This window comes from Piliocolobus tephrosceles, chromosome 16 (genome assembly GCF_002776525.5).
Source record: "Piliocolobus tephrosceles isolate RC106 chromosome 16, ASM277652v3, whole genome shotgun sequence".
NCBI classification, from domain to species: Eukaryota; Metazoa; Chordata; class Mammalia; order Primates; family Cercopithecidae; genus Piliocolobus; species Piliocolobus tephrosceles.
Window position 1 is genome coordinate 36,529,855 of NC_045449.1, and position 18,888 is coordinate 36,548,742.

Consider the following 18,888-nt stretch of genomic DNA (forward strand, 5'->3'; position numbering starts at 1 on the left):
TCATGTGCCTGAATGGAATTTTACCATTAACTATCATTTATCCTATTTAATTAGTATTTTCCTGACACACAATAACTTGCACTAAAATACTGTTCTCTCGCCTTTAAATTTCTAATTATTGTTGCGACCTACACCATTACGCATCTCCACTGCTTTCTCCATCTTTCATGCCATTTAAGCGGTAAGATTTTCAATTATCTACGCGGGACGGACAGAGATACCTTTAAGGAAAGGGGCATAATACGCAACTCAATTTCTCTAAAAGCCAGGAGAAATCATTTTTAGTCAGAACAAACACACTTTGTCTTTCATCATTTTTTTTTTTTTTTTTTTTGGCAAATAAAGAGTAAAACAGGCTATTTAAAACATCCATTTAAATGCAAATTTTGATATCCCAAGAGAAAAATGTTAATCATTTAAATAGACAGGATTATCGCCCACCCTTACCACTTCCCTCCTCTCCCAAGTTTTAGAAAATGTAGCCTCAGCCCACACAAGTTAAGTCAGCCAGGAGTCCTTACATCTTAAGAACTCCCACTCAGATGAGAGGGCTGAGGCAGAGAGAGGGGAACTTTTCCTTCTTTTGAGGAAGGAGATGGAAAAGAGAGAAAATAGTCTAACATATCCTATAAGCCAGGCATGGGGCAAAATTATAAATACAAACACACACACACCCACACACACATGCACGCACACATACCTACACACACACTCAATCATCACAACTGTCTTGGAATGGGGAATTATCATCCTCATCTATACACAAGGAAACTGAGGCTCGGAAAGGTGAAGCAGTTTGCCCCGCTGGTAGGTGACCCAATTGGGAGTAGAGGCCTCCATAGCTCTCCCAGTCCACGGTGACCTGCAGTCCTGTCTAGACTCACCCAGCATCCCCATGCCCAGCATGAACGCGTCCATGGTGTAAGGCAGTCCCCGGGCCCGGCCTCTTGTCCCAGGTGGGAACATGACTTCTTTCGGCTGAGCTTTCTTACATTCTACCTGTTAAACAGAAAGGCGAACAAATGAGATGCAAATGAATTCCACGTAAATGTCAAATGCAGAACTGATCTGGTTACGAGCTAAGTTATTTTTAGCCTTGCTCCTTACCCACTGTAAAAACAGTCGTGCCGAGTAAATGGCCTGCAAAATAAATACTTAAGAAAACACGCCACTTGTGCAAATCCTGCTTCGGAAAAACCTACAAAGATGAAATCGGGTTCTGGAGGGGTGGCGAGGACGTAAGCCGAAGATACACACACAGATTGAAGCTCAGGTTGACGCTCGTGCAGAAAGCATGACAGATAAGGAGGCAGACAACGGCTGTTGGATGTGTCTGTGAATATTAACAACAATAGCAATAATAATAACCCCTCAGGATTTTTCAGCCTTTATACGTTTACAAATGTCCCTAACATTACCTCAGGCCAGTGACTCTTCATGCCAGGCCATCTGATTCAAACTCTTATTAAATAGACAGACCACTTAGCCTTAGCCCCAGTTCGCAGATGAGAAAACAGAGCATCAGAAGTTTTGTGTTGGCCGGGTGTGGGGGATCATGTCTGTAATCCCAGCACTTTGGGAGGTGGAGGCAGGTGAATCAGCTTGAGCCCAGGAGTTTGAGATCAGCCTGGGCAACATGGTGAAACCCCATCTGTACTAAAAAAGTAGAAAAAACTAGGCAGGTGTGGTAGCGCACACCTGTAGTCCCAGCTACCTAGGAGGCTGAGGTAGGGGGATCACCTGGGTCTGGGAGGACAAGGATGCAGTGAGCCATGATCACGCCACTGCACTCCAGCCTGGCTGACACGGCGAGACCCTGTCTTAAAAAAAAAAAAAAAATTATTGTGTAACATGCTGAAAGCCCTCCCCAACAGGTTCAGGCCTACAAACCAGATCTTTAGAATTTCTAGGTCAGCAATGCCACATTTCCACAAAACCTACACCACTACCACACTCCTGAGGGAAGTAATAAGATTAAATACTGATTCTGTTCATCTGGATTACTAGTTTCTCATTTGCAGCTACATTTTCAAGTGGTTGCTAATCTCCCCTTTCTGTTTCTCTTCCGACTCTAAAATTTCTTCATGCTAATCTGCTTGTATACCCAGAGGTCACTTATTTAATAACCTTAACTATGCCAAATACAAACCTCAGGGAATAAGTAAAACTGTGGCCCTTGGAAGAAGCTCCTTTGCCATTTTACCAGAGCACCTTAGGCCTGTGCTTATTAGCACTTACTTGCTTTTTGTTTACAGAGAAATTTAACAAGCATTGTTAGCCAGTAATCAATCCCACTGCTGATGAAGGCGGGATGTCGCAGGGTAAAGCATGGATGCTTTTAACAGCCAAAAGGAACAGCATGACAGCCTGATAGTGATGGAGAAAAGACAAGAATCAGGTATCTTATTTAAAGAGCAGTCTGGGCCATATGGTATAGGAGCAAAAGCTCTACATAGTTCAACAGCTGCTGAGGTATCACTGTAACACAGAAAATTACTATTGTTCATAGTGTGCCTGAGATATCAAGAAAAAGTTAAACTGTGTGCAATATACATTGTTTAAATAGACACCTCTAGGCTGGACAAAGTGGCTCACACCTGTAATCCCAGTACTTAGGGAGGCTAAGGCAGGCAGACTGCTTGAGCCCAGGAGTTCGAGACCAGCCTGGCCATCACGGCAAAACCCTGTCTCTACTAAAAATACAAAAAAATTAGCCGGGCGCGGTGGCACGCTCCTGTAATCCCAGCTACTTGGGAGACTAAGGCAGAAGAATCGCTTGAACCCAGGAGGTGGAGGTTGTAGTGAGCCGAGATTGCACCACTACACTCTAGCCTGGGCGACAGAGCGAGACTCTGTCTCAAAAGAATAAATAAATAAAATAGAAATAAAAAGGGACCTCTACGGGTTATCTGTTTTAGAGATAGTCTCATCTCAAATACTTCAATCAAAAAATATTTTAGTGCTCAACCTTAGGGGGATGCTCTAATGACCTAAGATATAAGTCCCCTTTCTTCAAAGACACCCGATAATAGGTATTACTCTTGCTCTTTCAAGAATAACCACAAATACCTTAAAAAATGGACAAAATGGTTCAACATCCACGACTAATATGCTTAATACAAAGAGTTCTATAGATTAAAAGAGATGAGCGTCCCAAAAGAGCCATGGGTAAAAGACATGAGTAGACAATTCACAGACGTCTAATAAAGAACACATTCCCCAAGATGAAGCATATTTTTTGCCCGCAGATTGACAGTGATGAAAGCATTGCTTGATGTAAAGGTTTCTGAGGGTATGGTGCGGTGGGGTGGAAATTGGCACGTATTTTTCTGGAGGGCAACCTAACACTATATCAAAAGCCATAAATTTATACATACACCTAGTAATCTCACCTCTAGGAATTTGCCCTACAGGAATTAGATTATTATTATTTTTTTTTTTTATAAAAGGAAATACCTGAAATACAGAAGAACAGGGAATTAGCTGAGTCTGGTTTTTCCACACTGATTGAATGCTATGCAGCTATGAAAAAGTGTGTTGATAATAATTATGCACTGGTACTGGGAAACCCCTCAGTCCCAGGCAAACCAGGATGACAGGTCACTCTAACTGCAGGAGGGAAAAAAGCAAATGTCGCTGACTTTTTAAAAAATAAACAAGTGCATATATCATATAGGGAAAAATACTGAAAAGACATACTAAAATTGTCTTAGAGTTACTTTGTTTTCAAATTTTAATCGGGCTTTTTGCTATTTATTTTCCAAGCTTTCTGCTAAGCAACAGGGAGCAGGTTTTTGTAAGATAATGCAATAGACTGTCACTGATAGGGCTATTAGAATGTTGTCACTGCAGGTAGGGGGGAAAAGGTGATTGAAAACAACAAACTCATCCAAATTGGCTCTCCTAAGCCCAGGGTTGAAAACTGACTTCAGGACTCCAGAGGAGCAGGCTGAGAAATCTCATTTGCATGAACCTGCCCCAAGCCTGGGAGGATGGGTGTGTCTTGCACAGGCAGACAGATAATTACCCAAAGCCAACACCAGCAAGGGGAATAATATCGCTAACCAGCTCACTTCCTAATAGCCCTATCGGTGACAATCTACTGCATTGTCTTATGAAAACCTGCTGCCTGTTCCTAGGCAACCTGATCAACGGAAATCTCAGGTTTATACAATTTTCATTTAGGGAACATAAAGGTTAACTGACTGTAATGGGAGTGTTTTAAACAAACCCACCTACTCTTCCTCTCACTGAACAGGGCTGACAGCTCTGTTTAATTCTGCTCTGTCTTTGCTGCTGGTGGTTTGGGCAGCAGTGACTGTTTGAGTGCCAACCACCCACTGGGTCAACGGTGAATGTTCCCCAAGGCCAGGGGCCATGGCACACGCACTCTCCGGGGGGACCCCGGCCTGTCCTGGGCATCTGGACGACAGGGGAAGGCAGCAGGTAACAGGTAACAGCAGGGAACCTGACCTGCCTGCCCTGAAGGCCTCTTGAAAGACTTCTCAGGACCAGGAAGCCTGTCCAGTCCCCTCCACCCCCAAGACTCAGCCACTTAATTCAATGACGTGGATGCAGAGGAACTCAACATGCCAGGCAAGTGCTAGGCTTTGGGGACCCAAAGATAAATAAGGAAAGCTTCTACCTCTCTGAGAGCTCTCACTGTATTGAAAAAGAAGAGGCTCTGACTGTCTTGTTCTCCTAAGATGAATGCAAGTACTCACACATCAACCTGCCCCTCGCTGCTTCTGCACTTGTCAGCCTCCCGAGCCTCTTGAGTTAGCAGACATCGGGTCACCTTCCCCTGCTGTCCTCCCCCAGGCCCTGCATAAGCCAGAGAGCTCGGCATGAACAACCCAGGTTACGGTCAGAACCCAAACAGTATAAAAAGCAGGCTATCTTTTCGGTTCGAGTCATGTACTTAGGCTATCTGACCACACACTCTGTTCCAGGTATCTACTGCTGAGCAACAAACTGCCCCCAAACTTAATGGCTTTGAGTAACAATTTAATCGTCCTTCCTCAGGGTTCTGTGGGGTGACCGGCTCGGCTGGGCTCTTGCTGGTGGTCTCATGGCGCTGTGGTCACGTGGTGACTGGGGCTGAGGCCAGAGGAGGCCTCAACGAGGCCGGAGGCCCAAGATGGCTCCTCGCTGCCATGGTAGGCAGCCACGCTGGTTCGGCTGGGCCTGCTGACGAGACGTCCACCATGGCTTCTCCACGGCGCCTGGTCTTGCCACAATATGGCGGCTGAGTCCCTAGAGGAAGTGTCCCAAGCACAAGCATTCCAAGAGACTCAAGCAGAAGCTGCAAGGTTTCTTCCAACCTAGCCTTGGGACTCACAGTGCTTCATCCAACACATTCTACTGGTGACACTGGGCCAGCCTAGAGTCCATGTGGGAGGGGGCTCTAGGGATAATCTTTGGAAAGTAACAACCACATGACGTCGGTGAAGGGCAGTGAGCTGACAAGGCAGCAGGAGGCACTCGTCACACTCTGGCTCTTGGCTGGCTGGGTCCTTGGAGCAGTGGGCACATAGGGCTGCTCTCACCACAGGGCAGAGGGCAGGGCACGGGGGCTCCCTTCCCACTGCAGTCCCACAGAGGCCTGCCTGGCTCTCCATGGTCCTCTAAAACAAAACAAAGGTGGTGCTCATGGGGACCAGGCCTTTTGCTGCAGGTGTTTTGCCCTCACCTCCTAAGACTTCCCCTTGAGGAAGGCCCACCTCCCAGTCTCAGTCCTTGAGACTCCTGCACCAACAGCTTCTCACAGTGGCTGCTGCTTCTACTGTTTCAAATAGCAACTGACCACAGCAGTCTATTCAAGGGGCAAGAAATGCAGTGAGATGTTCCATCTGACTGAGCACTTGTAAGAAGCCTCAGAGGCCACTGATGACCGACTGCTCACACCAGAAAGACCAGGTCTCTGTTTTCAAGGTGCGCAGCTGGCAATGCCACAAAACACTCCCAATACCAGGGATGTGCCAACACCCCCCACCCCAACAAAATTGATGGGATTTGTTTTGAAATTTTCTTTTCCCAATATGCTGCTTTGTACGACAAACTGGCCTTGGAAGACAGGGTGTGGCTTCCTCATAGTCTCCATGGTAATGGGTTCAGAATAATGACCTAGTCCCTGGACGCCCAGGGCAGCAGCGTGTTCCTTTAGAGAACAAAACAAAGGCCTGATAGGAGTGTGGCCACTGTGGTCACTAACCCTCTTATCCTTGCTGCCCACTGGGTTGGATGCCTCCTCCCATCAGCATCCACAGCAGCTCAGCAAGGTTTGCAGTTTCCAACTCCTTACTCAGGAATCATTTCAAATTTACAGAAAAGTTGCAAGGATGGTATCCTTTACCAGAAATCACCTACTGCTAACATTTTGTTACTTTTGCCTTATCATTTGCACACACTCCTGAGCCCTCTATATCTATATGTAGAATTTTTTTTTTTTTTTTTTAGATGGAGTCTTGCTGTGTCACTCAGGTTGGAGTGCAGTGGCGCGACCTCGGCTCACTGCAACCTCCGCCTCCCGGGTTCAAGCAATTCTCCTGCCTCAGCCTCTCGGGTAGCTGGGACTACAGGTGCGTGCCATCACGCCCTCCTAATTTTTGTATTTTTAGTAGAGACGGGGTTTCACCATATTGGCCAGGCTGGTCTTGAACTCCTGACCTTGTGATCTGCCCGCCCCGGCCTCCTAAAGTGCTGGGATTACAGGCATGAGCCACCGCACCCGGCCGGGATTTTTCTTTTTTCCATTTGAGAGTAAGTTGGTTTGCATTTCCTAAACATGAGGGCATTTTCTTACGTAATCATAGCACAGTTATCAGTCTCAGTACGTTTAACATTAATAAAATACTTTACCTTCCATATGCTGGTTTTGTCAGTGGACCCGATGATGTCCTTTATAGCTATATATCCATCCCACAGAGCAGGAAACTGAGGCTCAGACTCAGACATCTAACCTGTGCTCCAGACCCAGTACCTGGGTGCAGGGCTGGGACGTTAATCCCGATCTGCCTATAGCCCCAGCCCAAGCCAGGAGAGTGGGTGCCGTGGCCCTGAGTCACACCGTCTCCCTAGTGGGGAATGCTTAGCACTGGCTTTCAGAGGAGGTGCTGGAGCTTCTGCAAGAACACCTTCCCTGCAGCTACTATGAGTGGCCACTCCTCCCCAATGGATCCGAAGCCCTTGTGAAGGTAAGCTCACTGCCCTGGCGTCTTCGGGGATGGTGGCTGGCAGTCTGAGAAGTATGCCAAGCTTTGGGAAGTAAGGGGCTTTTGTTTTTCCCTGGTCTCTGTACAAAAGAACCCAGTCAGCACGCGGCCTCAGGGCCCAGAGGGAAATCCAAGCTCTGGACCTGTGGCCTTGATGTACCATCTAGGACAAGGAAAGCCTGTTTGGCCTGAAGAGGCCAGTGTTTGCAGTTTCATTTCTCACTCCAAACAGGTCGTGTCTGAGACTGTTTAGTCCTCCAGGGGGAGAGGCCTATTTCAATGGATAAAATTCCCCAGTGCTCAGGTATCAACCTTGACCGTCTGACTGTCTGGCTAACAGAAAGGAGAGGGGAACAGAGGGAAGAAAGGGCTCAGGAGGAGAGAATGTCCTGCAGTTTCTAGGGTGGGTACCTGTCCTTCCGTGGCGTTTCCTAATAGATGTAAGAGATCTGACCTGGTCTCGCCCCCGATCAGCTTGACCTCTTCCCCAGCCAGGTTCTGGTGGGTTCAAGGCCAACACTGTTTCTCTGAAGCCCCAAGCTGATCCTCTCCTCTGGCCATTAGGCCCTGAGCCCTGCCCAGGGAGATGGTGAAGAGGAGGGGAGATGCTACTCAAGTGTTAAGTGTCTTGCCTAGAGCCTGACAGCTACACACATCTTGCTACTGGAGGCAGGAGGGGGTGAGCCTGGCCTCCAGAGACCACACGTCACACACACCTCCCCACACAGCCCTCCTTTGCCATCCAGTGGCCACAGCCTTTCTTCTTCCTGGTCACTGCTCTCTTGCCCCCTCTGCCAATCACAAGCCTTTTCTGGAGACCCCCACAAAAAGCAGGACATTTTGTAAGGCTCTTGCAGGTGTATAATCAAGATTTGGGGAGACCCAACCTCAAGGAACTTGCAAAGCAAGGAAGATAAACACAAAACAAGCCCTTGATCGGGGTTCAACTCTCCTACTGTGTACCTGCACGGCACCTCACCCCGAGTCAGCCTCATAGCAGAACGAACAGGGCCCAAAGCCAAAAGAAAGACGATGAGGGGTCCTTTGTCCAACAATGACTAGGATTTGCAAGACGGTAACAAAGAGCAGAGCATTAGACCAGCGTGGGGGCCTTCTGAGGGCAGGGCCAAGCCGCGGCTCAGGTCTCATACCCAGGAAGCTGGTGCTACTGAGAGAGCTGTTGAATGAGTTGGAGAAAGAGGCTATGAGGTAATAAGGAGAGGGGGTGGAACCCACCTAGGGGAGGTGGAGTGGCCCAGGGAGGGAAACTCAGGAACCTCGGCTTCCCCTCCATGTGCAGCTCCCACTTGAGATGGGCGTGTCACCATCACTCCCTGCATGACCTTCGGAGAGCCAGGTCACCTCTACTCAGTTCTAACATCTGGTCCAGGGTTTCAATTCCATCCAGATGTTTTCTTGCCCAGGGCCAGAGGCAAGATGGATTCCTGACTAGTGTGAGTATGTGGCCGGGTGAGGGCAAGGCCTTAAGAAGCCATTAAGGGGCTGGGGGATTGGTGAGGCAGCAATTGCATCCCTGGAAATCCTGACAGCTGTGCTGGGAAGCCCTGGTCCTTCAGTCTGGCAGGGGAAGGGTCCCTAACCACTCTGCAGTCCTTTTCCCTCACTGGTACGAGCCCTTCTGCCCTCTGCAAACTCAGGTGGTCATATAGTTTGGATATTTGTCTCCACCCAAATCTCATGTTGAAATGTACTCCCCAGTGTTGGAGGTGGGGCCTGGTGGGAAGTGTCTGGATCATGAGGGTGGATCCCTTGTGAATGGCTTGGGCCACCTGCTTGGTGATGAGTGAGCTCTTACTCGGAGTTGCTTAAAAATGTGTGGCACCGGCCGGGCGCGGTGGCTCAAGCCTGTAATCCCAGCACTTTGGGAGGCCGAGATGGGCGGATCACGGGATCAGGAGATCGAGACCATCCTGGCTAACACGGTGAAACCCCGTTTCTACTAAAAAAATACAAAAAAACTAGCCAGGCGAGGTGGCGGGCACCTGTAGTCCCAGCTACTCGGGAGGCTGAGGCAGGAGAATGCCGTGAACCCGGGAGGCGGAGCTTGCAGTGAGCAGAGATCCGGCCACTGCACTCCAGCCTGGGTGACAGAGTGAGACTCCGTCTCAAAAAAAAAAAAAAAAAAAAAAAAAAAAAAAAAAAAAAAAATGTGTGGCACCTCCCTGCACTCTCTCTCTTGCTTGTACCTGCTTTCACCATGCGATGTGCCTGCTCCTACTTTGCCTTCCCCCATGAGTCAAAGCTCCCTGAGGCCCCCTCAGAAGCCAAGCGATGTTGGCGCCACGCCTGTACAACCTGCCAAACGGTAAGCCAACTAAACTTCTTTCTCAAATAAATTCCCCAGTCTCAGGTATTTCTCTATAGCAACGCAAGAACGGCCTAACACAGAGAGGTTTCCCGGCTGGTCACTGTGGATACTGGAAAGTGAGTGGAAGAGACCCTCCCTTCTCCCTTCCGCAGGCATCATAATCAGGCACAGTCCTTGGGGACGGGGACCAGCGTGTGGCCAAGCACCAGGAGACCTACTTGTACATGATAACTTTACTCGTTCTACTGCAAAAAGGTCCTCACGGATGTGGGACCCGCCCATGCAGTCTACAGAGGAAAGGGTTACTATGCAAACGGAAATGGAGCTGCCAGCTTCGGCAGGGGAAGGCAGGCAGCAGTAATGTCTACTTTCCAGGACACATGCATGTTATAAATGGTCCAGATCTGTTTGCAAAAAGGCATTGAGAGACCTATTAGATTTATAATCTTGACTCAGTAGGGTTACTCTGGGGAGGAAGGCATGCACTGTTTATTGAGTGCTATCCATAACTAGGCACAGCCACAACATCCTCGTGTGTGTGTATAATTTTCATATATTACATAACATATACACATAATGGATATAAAGTACAGTGCCTGGCACACAGAAGTCCTCAAAGAATGTCCACGGTTGTCAACTCCCTTACTGCATGGAGCCTCATTTCCTCTGTGCGATGGCCTTATCTGCCTCATAGTTACAGCAGAAAAGGACACAGGTTCTGAGGAATGACTCGCCCAAGGTCACAAAGCATAGCCAGAATTCAATCGTAGACCCCCAGCTTCAAAACCTCTGCTCCCTCCTCCAGGTCTCCGACTGCCAGCCCCACCCCACCCTACCGCACACAGCCTTTCCCCACACCCTCCACCCAACCCTCAAGGCCTATCTGGGTCTAGTTCACAAAGCCTTCCCGATGCTAGCTTCCACAACTCATCTCCTCACCACTTCCAGAATTAATTTCATCCACCGTTTCCTCTGCTCAGTGTTTTTATTACAATCAGTGATGGCAAAGTGAAATAGGTCATAAACCAAAAATAAACATTAAGCATCTCCTATTTACCGAGCAGGGGCTGGATGTGGACACAGAAATGAATGTGGCTGAGATGTGGCTCCTCCCTCAGAGGTCCTCAGAATCTAGGCAATGGGTAGAGAGGAGCTGGTCCCCAGTATCACCTGAGAAGTACTCCAGTAACTGCAGCCCCCGCCCTGCCCAGATCTGAGAGAGGGTGCCTAGTCTGTTATACAGCAGTCTAGCCTAGGGCTAGGGCTCCTGGCTTTAAATCTCTGTTCCACTTGCCGGCTCTCTGAGCTGAGACCAGCTGACTAACTTCTTTGCACCTCCATGTTCTCATCTCTAAAACAGTGACAGCTGTGCCTACCCCATAGGGCTCTCGGAGCTAATCCTATAAAGTGCTTGCACTGGATAAAGTTGGTTGAGTCACACCTTGCCCTCTCCACATGGAGCCTAGGTGAGTGCCTTTGAAGGTGATGAAGTCAGTTCACATCTGTGTTCACTGAAATCCCAGACTGGGGACTGAAGAGGAAGAAAGAGAGCAGCAGCCTCCCCAGCACAGCAGATTCTTAGCACACAGTCATTGCCTTTCTCCCTAACCCTCCCTGCACCTGTCGGCCAGGTAGGTCCCATCTCCCTGCTTTCATCAGCAGGACGTGTAAAGAGAGCTTCCCAGGCTGCACTATTTGGGGAAAAAGCTGATGGCGGCAGCAGCAGCTGTCCTCCTTTTCATTTCTGGGAACCTGCAAGGGCATTTCAAAGTGGAAAGAAACCTCAGCCTCCAGCAGGTGCTCAGGTTCCGCCACAAGGCTGGAGGAGTGCTTACCCCGGTGCACGGCGGGCTGGGCCAGAGGCCCTGCACGGGGCCTAACTTCATTTATTTAAGAGAGGGAGAAAATAAAAGGTATGGCTTGAGCCTTCTTTTCTTGGCAGAGCAGCTGAAAGAAGAGGGCAAAGGAAGAACCAGAGACAGAACTCCCAGGCCCTGGGGAAACTAGAGTGAAACTAGAAGAGAAATTGGCAAGAGTCCAGGCAAGAGACACGCTACTCTGGGCTCGGTCTCTGCAGCTGCATACGGGCGCAGACTGTTCATGCCCTGCCTTCTGCACGGGGAAGAGGCAGAAGAGAAGGGGGAGCAGCCCCTCCTAGTGGTCTCCGTGCTCCCCTCTCATGACCCTGTGCCCTGGGGCTGAAGTAGGGGGACGCTGGTGGCAGCACGTTCAGAAAAGCCCAGAGGCACTGGGTGCTGAGACACTGAGGAGACAGACCACTGCCCTTCCTGGCCCTGCCCACACTGACATCACCAGAGGACAGATGGAGGGCAAGCGAACCACTCAGGCAACTGGGAGGCCACTCCCTGCAGGCCAAATTACTTCTGCCTAAAGAGCAACAAACATTTACCACCGAACCACCCGGCCTCCCCCAACACACTAATCACTCTGCTCTCGTTAACACAGCCTGTACACAAACAGCATGTGCACGCGCTCGCGTGTGTGATGCGTGGGGGGCAGGATCTCTCCCTCTCCCACGTAAACACCAGATTCATTTATTAAATGCCTCTCTGGCATTTCCTTTTTTGCCTTCATCCTGCTTGTTTAATATTGCATTTGACATTCTCATTTTATAAATGGCAACAGAAGCAGAATGGATGGCTAAAATTAGCTTACGAGTGAGAATGATGCTACAAATAGGATCGTGAATACAGAAACCTAGTTAATTCCACCCACATTACCCGCCCCCCTCCCCCCACACAAATACACCCACCACTTTTGAGCTGTCTTCAGGGCTGAGGAGGAGCAGCTGGAGGGAGTGGGGGGTGAGCCCAATCACTGGGCACCCTGCCAGGTGGCAGGGCCCAGGAGCCGACCCTAGCCTGGGGCTGGCCTCCATGGATGGGCTGGTCACAGCACCGCAGCCCTGAGTCCAAGAGGACACCTCAGGACTCTCCTCTCTTCTTATCCTTCTGCCCTTTCTTCCCCAGAATCCCCGGTTCCGAGTCAATCCTCCAGGTATGCCCTGGGCTGAAGGGTAGCAGGCCTGAGATCTCACTAGGCTTTGCTCTCAGAAGTGGATTTTTTTTGGAAACTTCCTAAAGAATGAGTCAGGTGAAGAGTAGGACTCAGCTTTTCCGGAGCCTAGACAATCATATCTCTGGGGTCCTCCTGCTTTGGGAGGTGCACCACCTCCTCTCCTAGGACCGTCCCCAGAGGCACTGAGAGTGCCTACCTCATACCCTCCATCCCTGCCCCGTAGACTTGGGACCCAGTCCTGCCCAGGTCCTGCACACTTGCGTTTTACTGACTTATAATCTGCTGAGGACCTCCTTACTGCTAACTCCATATTTCCTCAGTAAAATAATTCTAAGAATGATGACGACGATGACAGTGGTGATGTCACTCTGATAGAGCGTGCTATGGCCTGGCTCTGTTCCAGACCCTTACAAGTCTTAGGTGACAGCGCTCTCTGAGGCAGGCACTACCACAACCTGTTTTACAGAAAGGGGAACCACAGAGCCAAAACACGTAAGTAACTTGTCCAAGGCCACCAAGCTGGGAAGTGGAAGGGGGTTCAGCACTGAGGACTTGAGGCACCCTCTACCAGGAAGGCCTCCCTGGTTGACGGCACCCTGTTCTGACCATTGTGTCACTCCCCACCTGGGAGTGACATTGTGTCTGACCATTGTGTCACTCTCCACCTGGGAGCTCCACCTGGAGGCTCCCCCAAAGAATGAAGGCACTGATACTTTTCATAGGCTGCTATCCCCAAACTCTGTGCCTGTTTGGGGCACCCCCTTTCTACTCTACCCCTAAAAATGTGTGCCTAATAGTGAAACGGGCTGACCATTTGGCTAAATGCCTTTCATTGGACCCCTGTAGACAAGGAGCACCCTGAGTGGACCTGCTCTGAGCTAGATTAGTTTAGTCCAGGAGTCAACAAACTGTGGCCAGCAGGCCAAATCCAGCTGCCGTGAGTTTTTGTAAATAAGCTTTATTTGAACACAGCCACACCCCTTCATTTACATATTGCCTGTGTGTGTGCTACAATGGCAGGGCTGAATAGATGTGACAGAGACTCTCTGGCCCTTTGTAGAAAATTTACTGGCCCCTGGCTTAGGCCCAATGGGGGAAACTTGAAGTTATCAAGGGCTGATGCCTTCAAGGCTACCCAATTACATACCCTACAACAGAAAAGGCTGAGACCTCCAGGTATCAAATCAGGGCTTTATACAAGCTGCAAAAGGCAGCTATCCTCAACCTTCTGATTTCCCAGAGGAGCAAACTGGTGCAGACAGGTAGGGCACTCGCCTGTGGTCACAGAAACACCAGCGGTGGACCTGGGATTCAGGCTCAGGTTCCAAAGCTCTCTTGGTGCCTCTAAGTGACCCAGCAGGTCCCGACTTGGGGCCAAGGGCAAGTGCACCTCACTCAGGAGAATCGAGCCCTTTACCCCAACAGATGCATGCCTCATGTGTCTTCTGCAAGCAATGCTCCAAGGCCTGCACCCAAAGGGAAAGGGCATGGTGAGGGGTGGGAGCAGTCCCTGGGACTGAGAGCTTCCTCCGGGAGATCTTTGGAAATCTGGTCTCTGTTTGACCACAAAGGGAGTATGGAGTGGTGCCAAGAGCACCAGACTGGCCTGGGGGCCCAGGTGCCAGGCCCGGCTTGGCCCTATTTGGCCTGGCTCCATGCTCCCTTCATTCCCAAGTCCCTTCCTTCTGATGATGGCTGGTCTATTTATGACCCACAACTCTCACATTATCTGTCATTAGCAGCGGCCCTTGCCTGGTGCTTCTCAGACTTTAATGTGCACACCAATCACTGGGGATTTGTCAGCATGCAGATTCTGACTCTGTAGGTCTAGGGTGGGACCTGGGACTCTACATTCCAAACCAGCTCCTAGGGACTGCCGAGGCTGCCGGTACATGGACCACACTTTGACTACCAGCATCCAGACCTCTCATTCCAAGACAAGGGACAACCAAAGTAGCTGTATCCATGAGTTACTTAGCAAATTTCTGTAAATCCTATCACGTTAAAGGAGTGAGAAAAAGGACTATTTAAAGCAGGGGTGTAGCCAGGTGCAGCGGCTGACACCTGTAATCCCAGCACTTTGGGAGGCAGAGGCAAGGGGATCACTTGAGGCCAGGAGTTCTAGACCACCTGGCCAACATGGCGAAACCCCATCTCTACTAAAAACACACAAAAAATTAGCCGGGCGTGGCGGCACATGCCTATAATCCCAGCTACTCAGGAGGCTGAGGCATGAGAATCACTCAAACCTGGGAGGCAGAGGTTGCAGTAAGCCAAGATCGTGTCACTGCACTCTAGCCTGGGTGACAGAACGAGACCCTGTCTCCAAAAGAAAAAAGCAGGGGTGTCCCATCTTTTGGCTTCCTTGGGCCACACTGTGGAAGAATTGTCTTCAGTCACACATGAAATACACTAACACTAAAGATAGCTGATGAGCTTTAAAAAAAAATATATGCAAAAAAAATCATAATGTTCTAAGAAAGTTTATGAATTTGCATTGGGCTACATTCAAAGCCATCCTGGGCCGCATATGGCCCGTGGGTCATGGGTTGGACAAAGTAGATTTAAAGTAATCCTGTAGTAGTATTTGTATGAAGCAACTAAAAACTCTTCTTGATATCCACCCATCATGTAAATCCGCATTTTTCAAATATTAGGTTTGCCTAAATGGGCAGCAAGGTATAATGAGAAGAACAGAGGGTTTGGAGCCAGAATGACACAGGTTCAAATCCCAGCTCTGCCCCTTAGAACTGTCCCACCACAGGAGATCCACTGCTACTGAGCTCTAGTGAACCCCTCTGTAAAATGAGATGAGGACCCCCCGCTCAGGATGTTGTGAAGACAAAAGGACACAGCGTGCACGTAAAGCATGGTCCCAGTACCTATAAGCACCGATTCCTTCCTGTTGAATCAGGTGTGAGGAAATGCTCTACTCAAGATGCCCTCGTCCTAAGCATCTTTCAGGCTGTACCCACGCTCTCACCCAACGAGGGTGGTGATGGCTCCCAACATCATTTCAAGTTCTAGGCTGTACTAGGCCTCTGCGGATGCCTGGAGGTGGCTCTTGTCAATTCTCACCTCCCTTCCTGCTGCTGCCCAGCTCGTCAGGGGGCCGCTTGAAGGCTGGGCTCTGGCGACTCATCAAGCAAGTGTCCCTGCTGCTTAGGGGCTGCTTCAATCAGGGGGACGCCACGGGAGGCATTATTAGCTGCACCCGCACTGGGGCACACAGAGTAGCCAGGGAGGAGCCCCTCTCTGGCGGGTCACGAGGCGGCTCTGTGCATGCATTTGTGTGTGTTTATTGATAAAGAGCCACATTTGCATTTCCCTCTGGCTTGGAGAGCTTGTGGGTTTGGCACTGAGCTTGGGTGGCAGTCAACTTCTGGCCCATGCTTGTCACTTATCTGTGCTTGTGGCAGTGGAGGAAGAGGCATGGAGATCTGGGACCTATAAAACCCAAGCGTGGTTCTTCTACCTAGCTGGGAATCTGGCTTGTCTCCTCCGCTCTTCTACTAGGAGAACGTGGAACCGCATAGGCCACAACAGAGCTGACTGGGAAAGGGCGGTCAGTGGAGGAGGGTCTGCAGCCCAGCTAGAGAGCCTTGAAAGTCCCTTTTGGCCTGAAGAGGACACACAGCCTGATACATACAAACATGAGCTCTGGAGTATAGCTTTCTGGGCTCGAATTCTGGGGCTGCCATTTGCTGACCATGTGACCTTGGGCAAACTGCTTAACCTCTCTCTGCCACGCTGTGCCAATCTGTAAATGCGTATAATGATTGAAGAGTAAGTGAAAATCAAACGAAATAAGATGCATGATGCATAAAGTGTTTAGCAGAGTATGTAGTTTGTACCACGCAATGTCAGCTACTTGTGGGATCTTTATGTGCGAAAGGGTGTCATGTGGGGTCTTTCTGGACATCCTCCTGCCGTCCCCTCTGGAGATGACCTCCTTAAGGCAGGGCCTACATGGGGAGTTCCTGTGATCCCCACTTCCCAAAGACTGTTATCCTGGTCCCCTGCAGAGTAGAACGACTCATTCCCGCTCCTGGCCCTTCTACATGGTAGAGAAGGGCCTCCATTTTAAAAAATGCCCAGGAAGCGACTCCCCAACCCAATTAGATGGGAGATGGCTTTAGGAACTATAATGTGCCTCGCAGACATGTGGTCCTTCAGTGAATCCTTTATTTAGTCCACAATTATTTATACAGGGTCTCCTAAGTGCCAGGCACATGAGATTGAATCAGAAGACCTAGACTCAAGTCCTATGTCTGTGACCAATCTGCACTAAGACCTTTCCTATCTGCGAATATCAAAAACTCATGGCTCCAGTATGTACCAGGGGGCAGCTCTCTGCCACTTCCTGCCAAATGCCCAGAAAGATTACGAGGGTTTGAGGAGATGGGTCTGTGGTTTCACAGCACAGTCCTGTTTATGAAACACTCCTATACACATTCTAACAATCATCCGTGTTCCTGCTTGGCAGTCTCTGAGTTTTCAGTTTTTCCGGATATCTCATTTGAATTCTGTCCATAGACCAGTTTAAACTCATTTCCCTTTCTTTGGGCCTCAGAAGTAGAAACCAGTATCACAAAAACCAAAACAATTCAGGATCCAGGCTTCTCTTCCAACACCCTTTAAATTCCATCCTTCTTCAGAGGAGAGGAACTGGCTGGAGAAATATCTCTCAATGACAGCACGTGGATGATGGCAAGAGCTAACACGGATCAAGCTTGCACCCTGTGCAGACACTGTGCTAAGCCCTTTGCTTATGGTATGTCACCCAGTCTCTAACAACCCGGTGAGGCAATATCATTACCAGCCCTGTCTTACTGGAGCTCAGCGAGGCCCAGTGTTCTTCTCCAAAGTCCTCTCCCAGGGCCTCTAAACTCCCCACCTTGGAGCTCATAACTATTGGGCTGTGCTGGGAACATGGACCAACACCTCCAAAACCTGTGATCCTAATCACTCTGCCCTCACTTCTTCCTCTTGTCTACTTCCATCTTTACTCATTCTCTTGAAGAACAAGTACTAGCCCCAGATTCAAAGGCAAACACAAACCCTTACACTAAAATCCCGGTTACGTGCACCTGACATAGTCAACCTCCACCTGGGTGGCAGAGAAGGCGATAAACATGAAATGGGAAAATGGCTGCAAATCTCTTTGGCTTCAAGCCAGCCCCCATGGGTTCTTTTTCTGGGGCAGAAGCTCGACTTCCTGATTGCTGCCCGGGTCAACTGGGGATTCACCCTCCCACCCCCAAGCTCCAACAACTGTCTATACAGTTCCTCTGGCACCAGTAAGCTCAAGATCTATGCTCCTTCACTCTCTGGGTAGCCTGGGACCCATCCCCTGAGCCTCAGTTTCCCAAGATAAAGCCTTTCCCCATCTGTGTCTCGGGTTCATTTCAAAGCCTGTCAACAGTGAAGGGCTACACATATGCATTCAAGGTGACACACGGAGCAATGTCTTTCTGGTCTACATCTGGCCTTTCCTGATGAACCCTTAAGGCTTCAGGACAGGAATGGCATCTGCTGCCTCTTCTATTCCCCACTGCCCACTGCCCACTGCCCAGCAGCCTTAGTGGAACCTGTCAATGGAGTGCTCTGGCTGGGATAAACAAGGCATCCGGGACTGGATGCAAGTTTCATTTAAGTCCTCTGTCTTTCTCTCATTTTAAAAATAGCTAATACTGGTCAGGCACAGTGGCTTATGGCTGTAATCCCAGCACTTTGGGAGGCCGAGGCAGGTGGGTCATTTGATGTCAGGAGTTTGAGGTCAGCCTGGCCAACATAGTGAAACCCCATCTCTACCAGAAATACAAAAATTAGCTGGGTATGGTGGTGCACACCTGTAATCCCAGCTACTTGGGAGGCTGAGGCAGGAGAATTGCTTGAGCCCGGGAGGCAGAGGTTGCAGTGAGCCGAGATCACACCACTGCACTCCAGCCAGGACAACAGAGCAAGACTCTGTCTCAAATAAAAAAATAAAAATAAAAATAAAAATAGCAAGTAGTAGCTGGGCGCGGTGGCTCAAGCCTGTAATCCCAGTACTTTGGGAGGCTGAGACGGGCGGATCACGAGGTCAGGAGATCGAGACCATCTTGGCTAACACGGTGAAACCCCGTCTCTACTAAAAGATACAAAAAACTAGCCAGGCGAGGTGGCGGGCGCCTGTAGTCCCAGCTACTCGGGAGGCTGAGGCAGGAGAATGGCGTGAACCCGGGAGGCAGAGCTTGCAGTGAGCTGAGATCTGCCCACTGCACTCCAGCCTGGGCGACAGAGCGAGACTCCGTCTCAAAAAAA

At 49.6% G+C, this 18,888-nt stretch overlaps 1 protein-coding gene across 4 annotated transcripts in view; it reads right to left on the reverse strand.

The window, feature by feature from the left end:
• MSI2 (musashi RNA binding protein 2) overlaps positions 1-18,888 on the reverse strand; it is a 436,670-nt gene that overhangs the window by 71,156 nt on the left and 346,626 nt on the right. For all 4 annotated transcript variants that reach the window (XM_023204578.2, XM_023204577.3, XM_023204579.2 and 1 more), the window contains exon 9: positions 885-999. In XM_023204578.2, the coding sequence (XP_023060346.1) occupies positions 885-999 (115 nt within the window). The remainder of the gene's footprint in view (positions 1-884; positions 1,000-18,888) is intronic.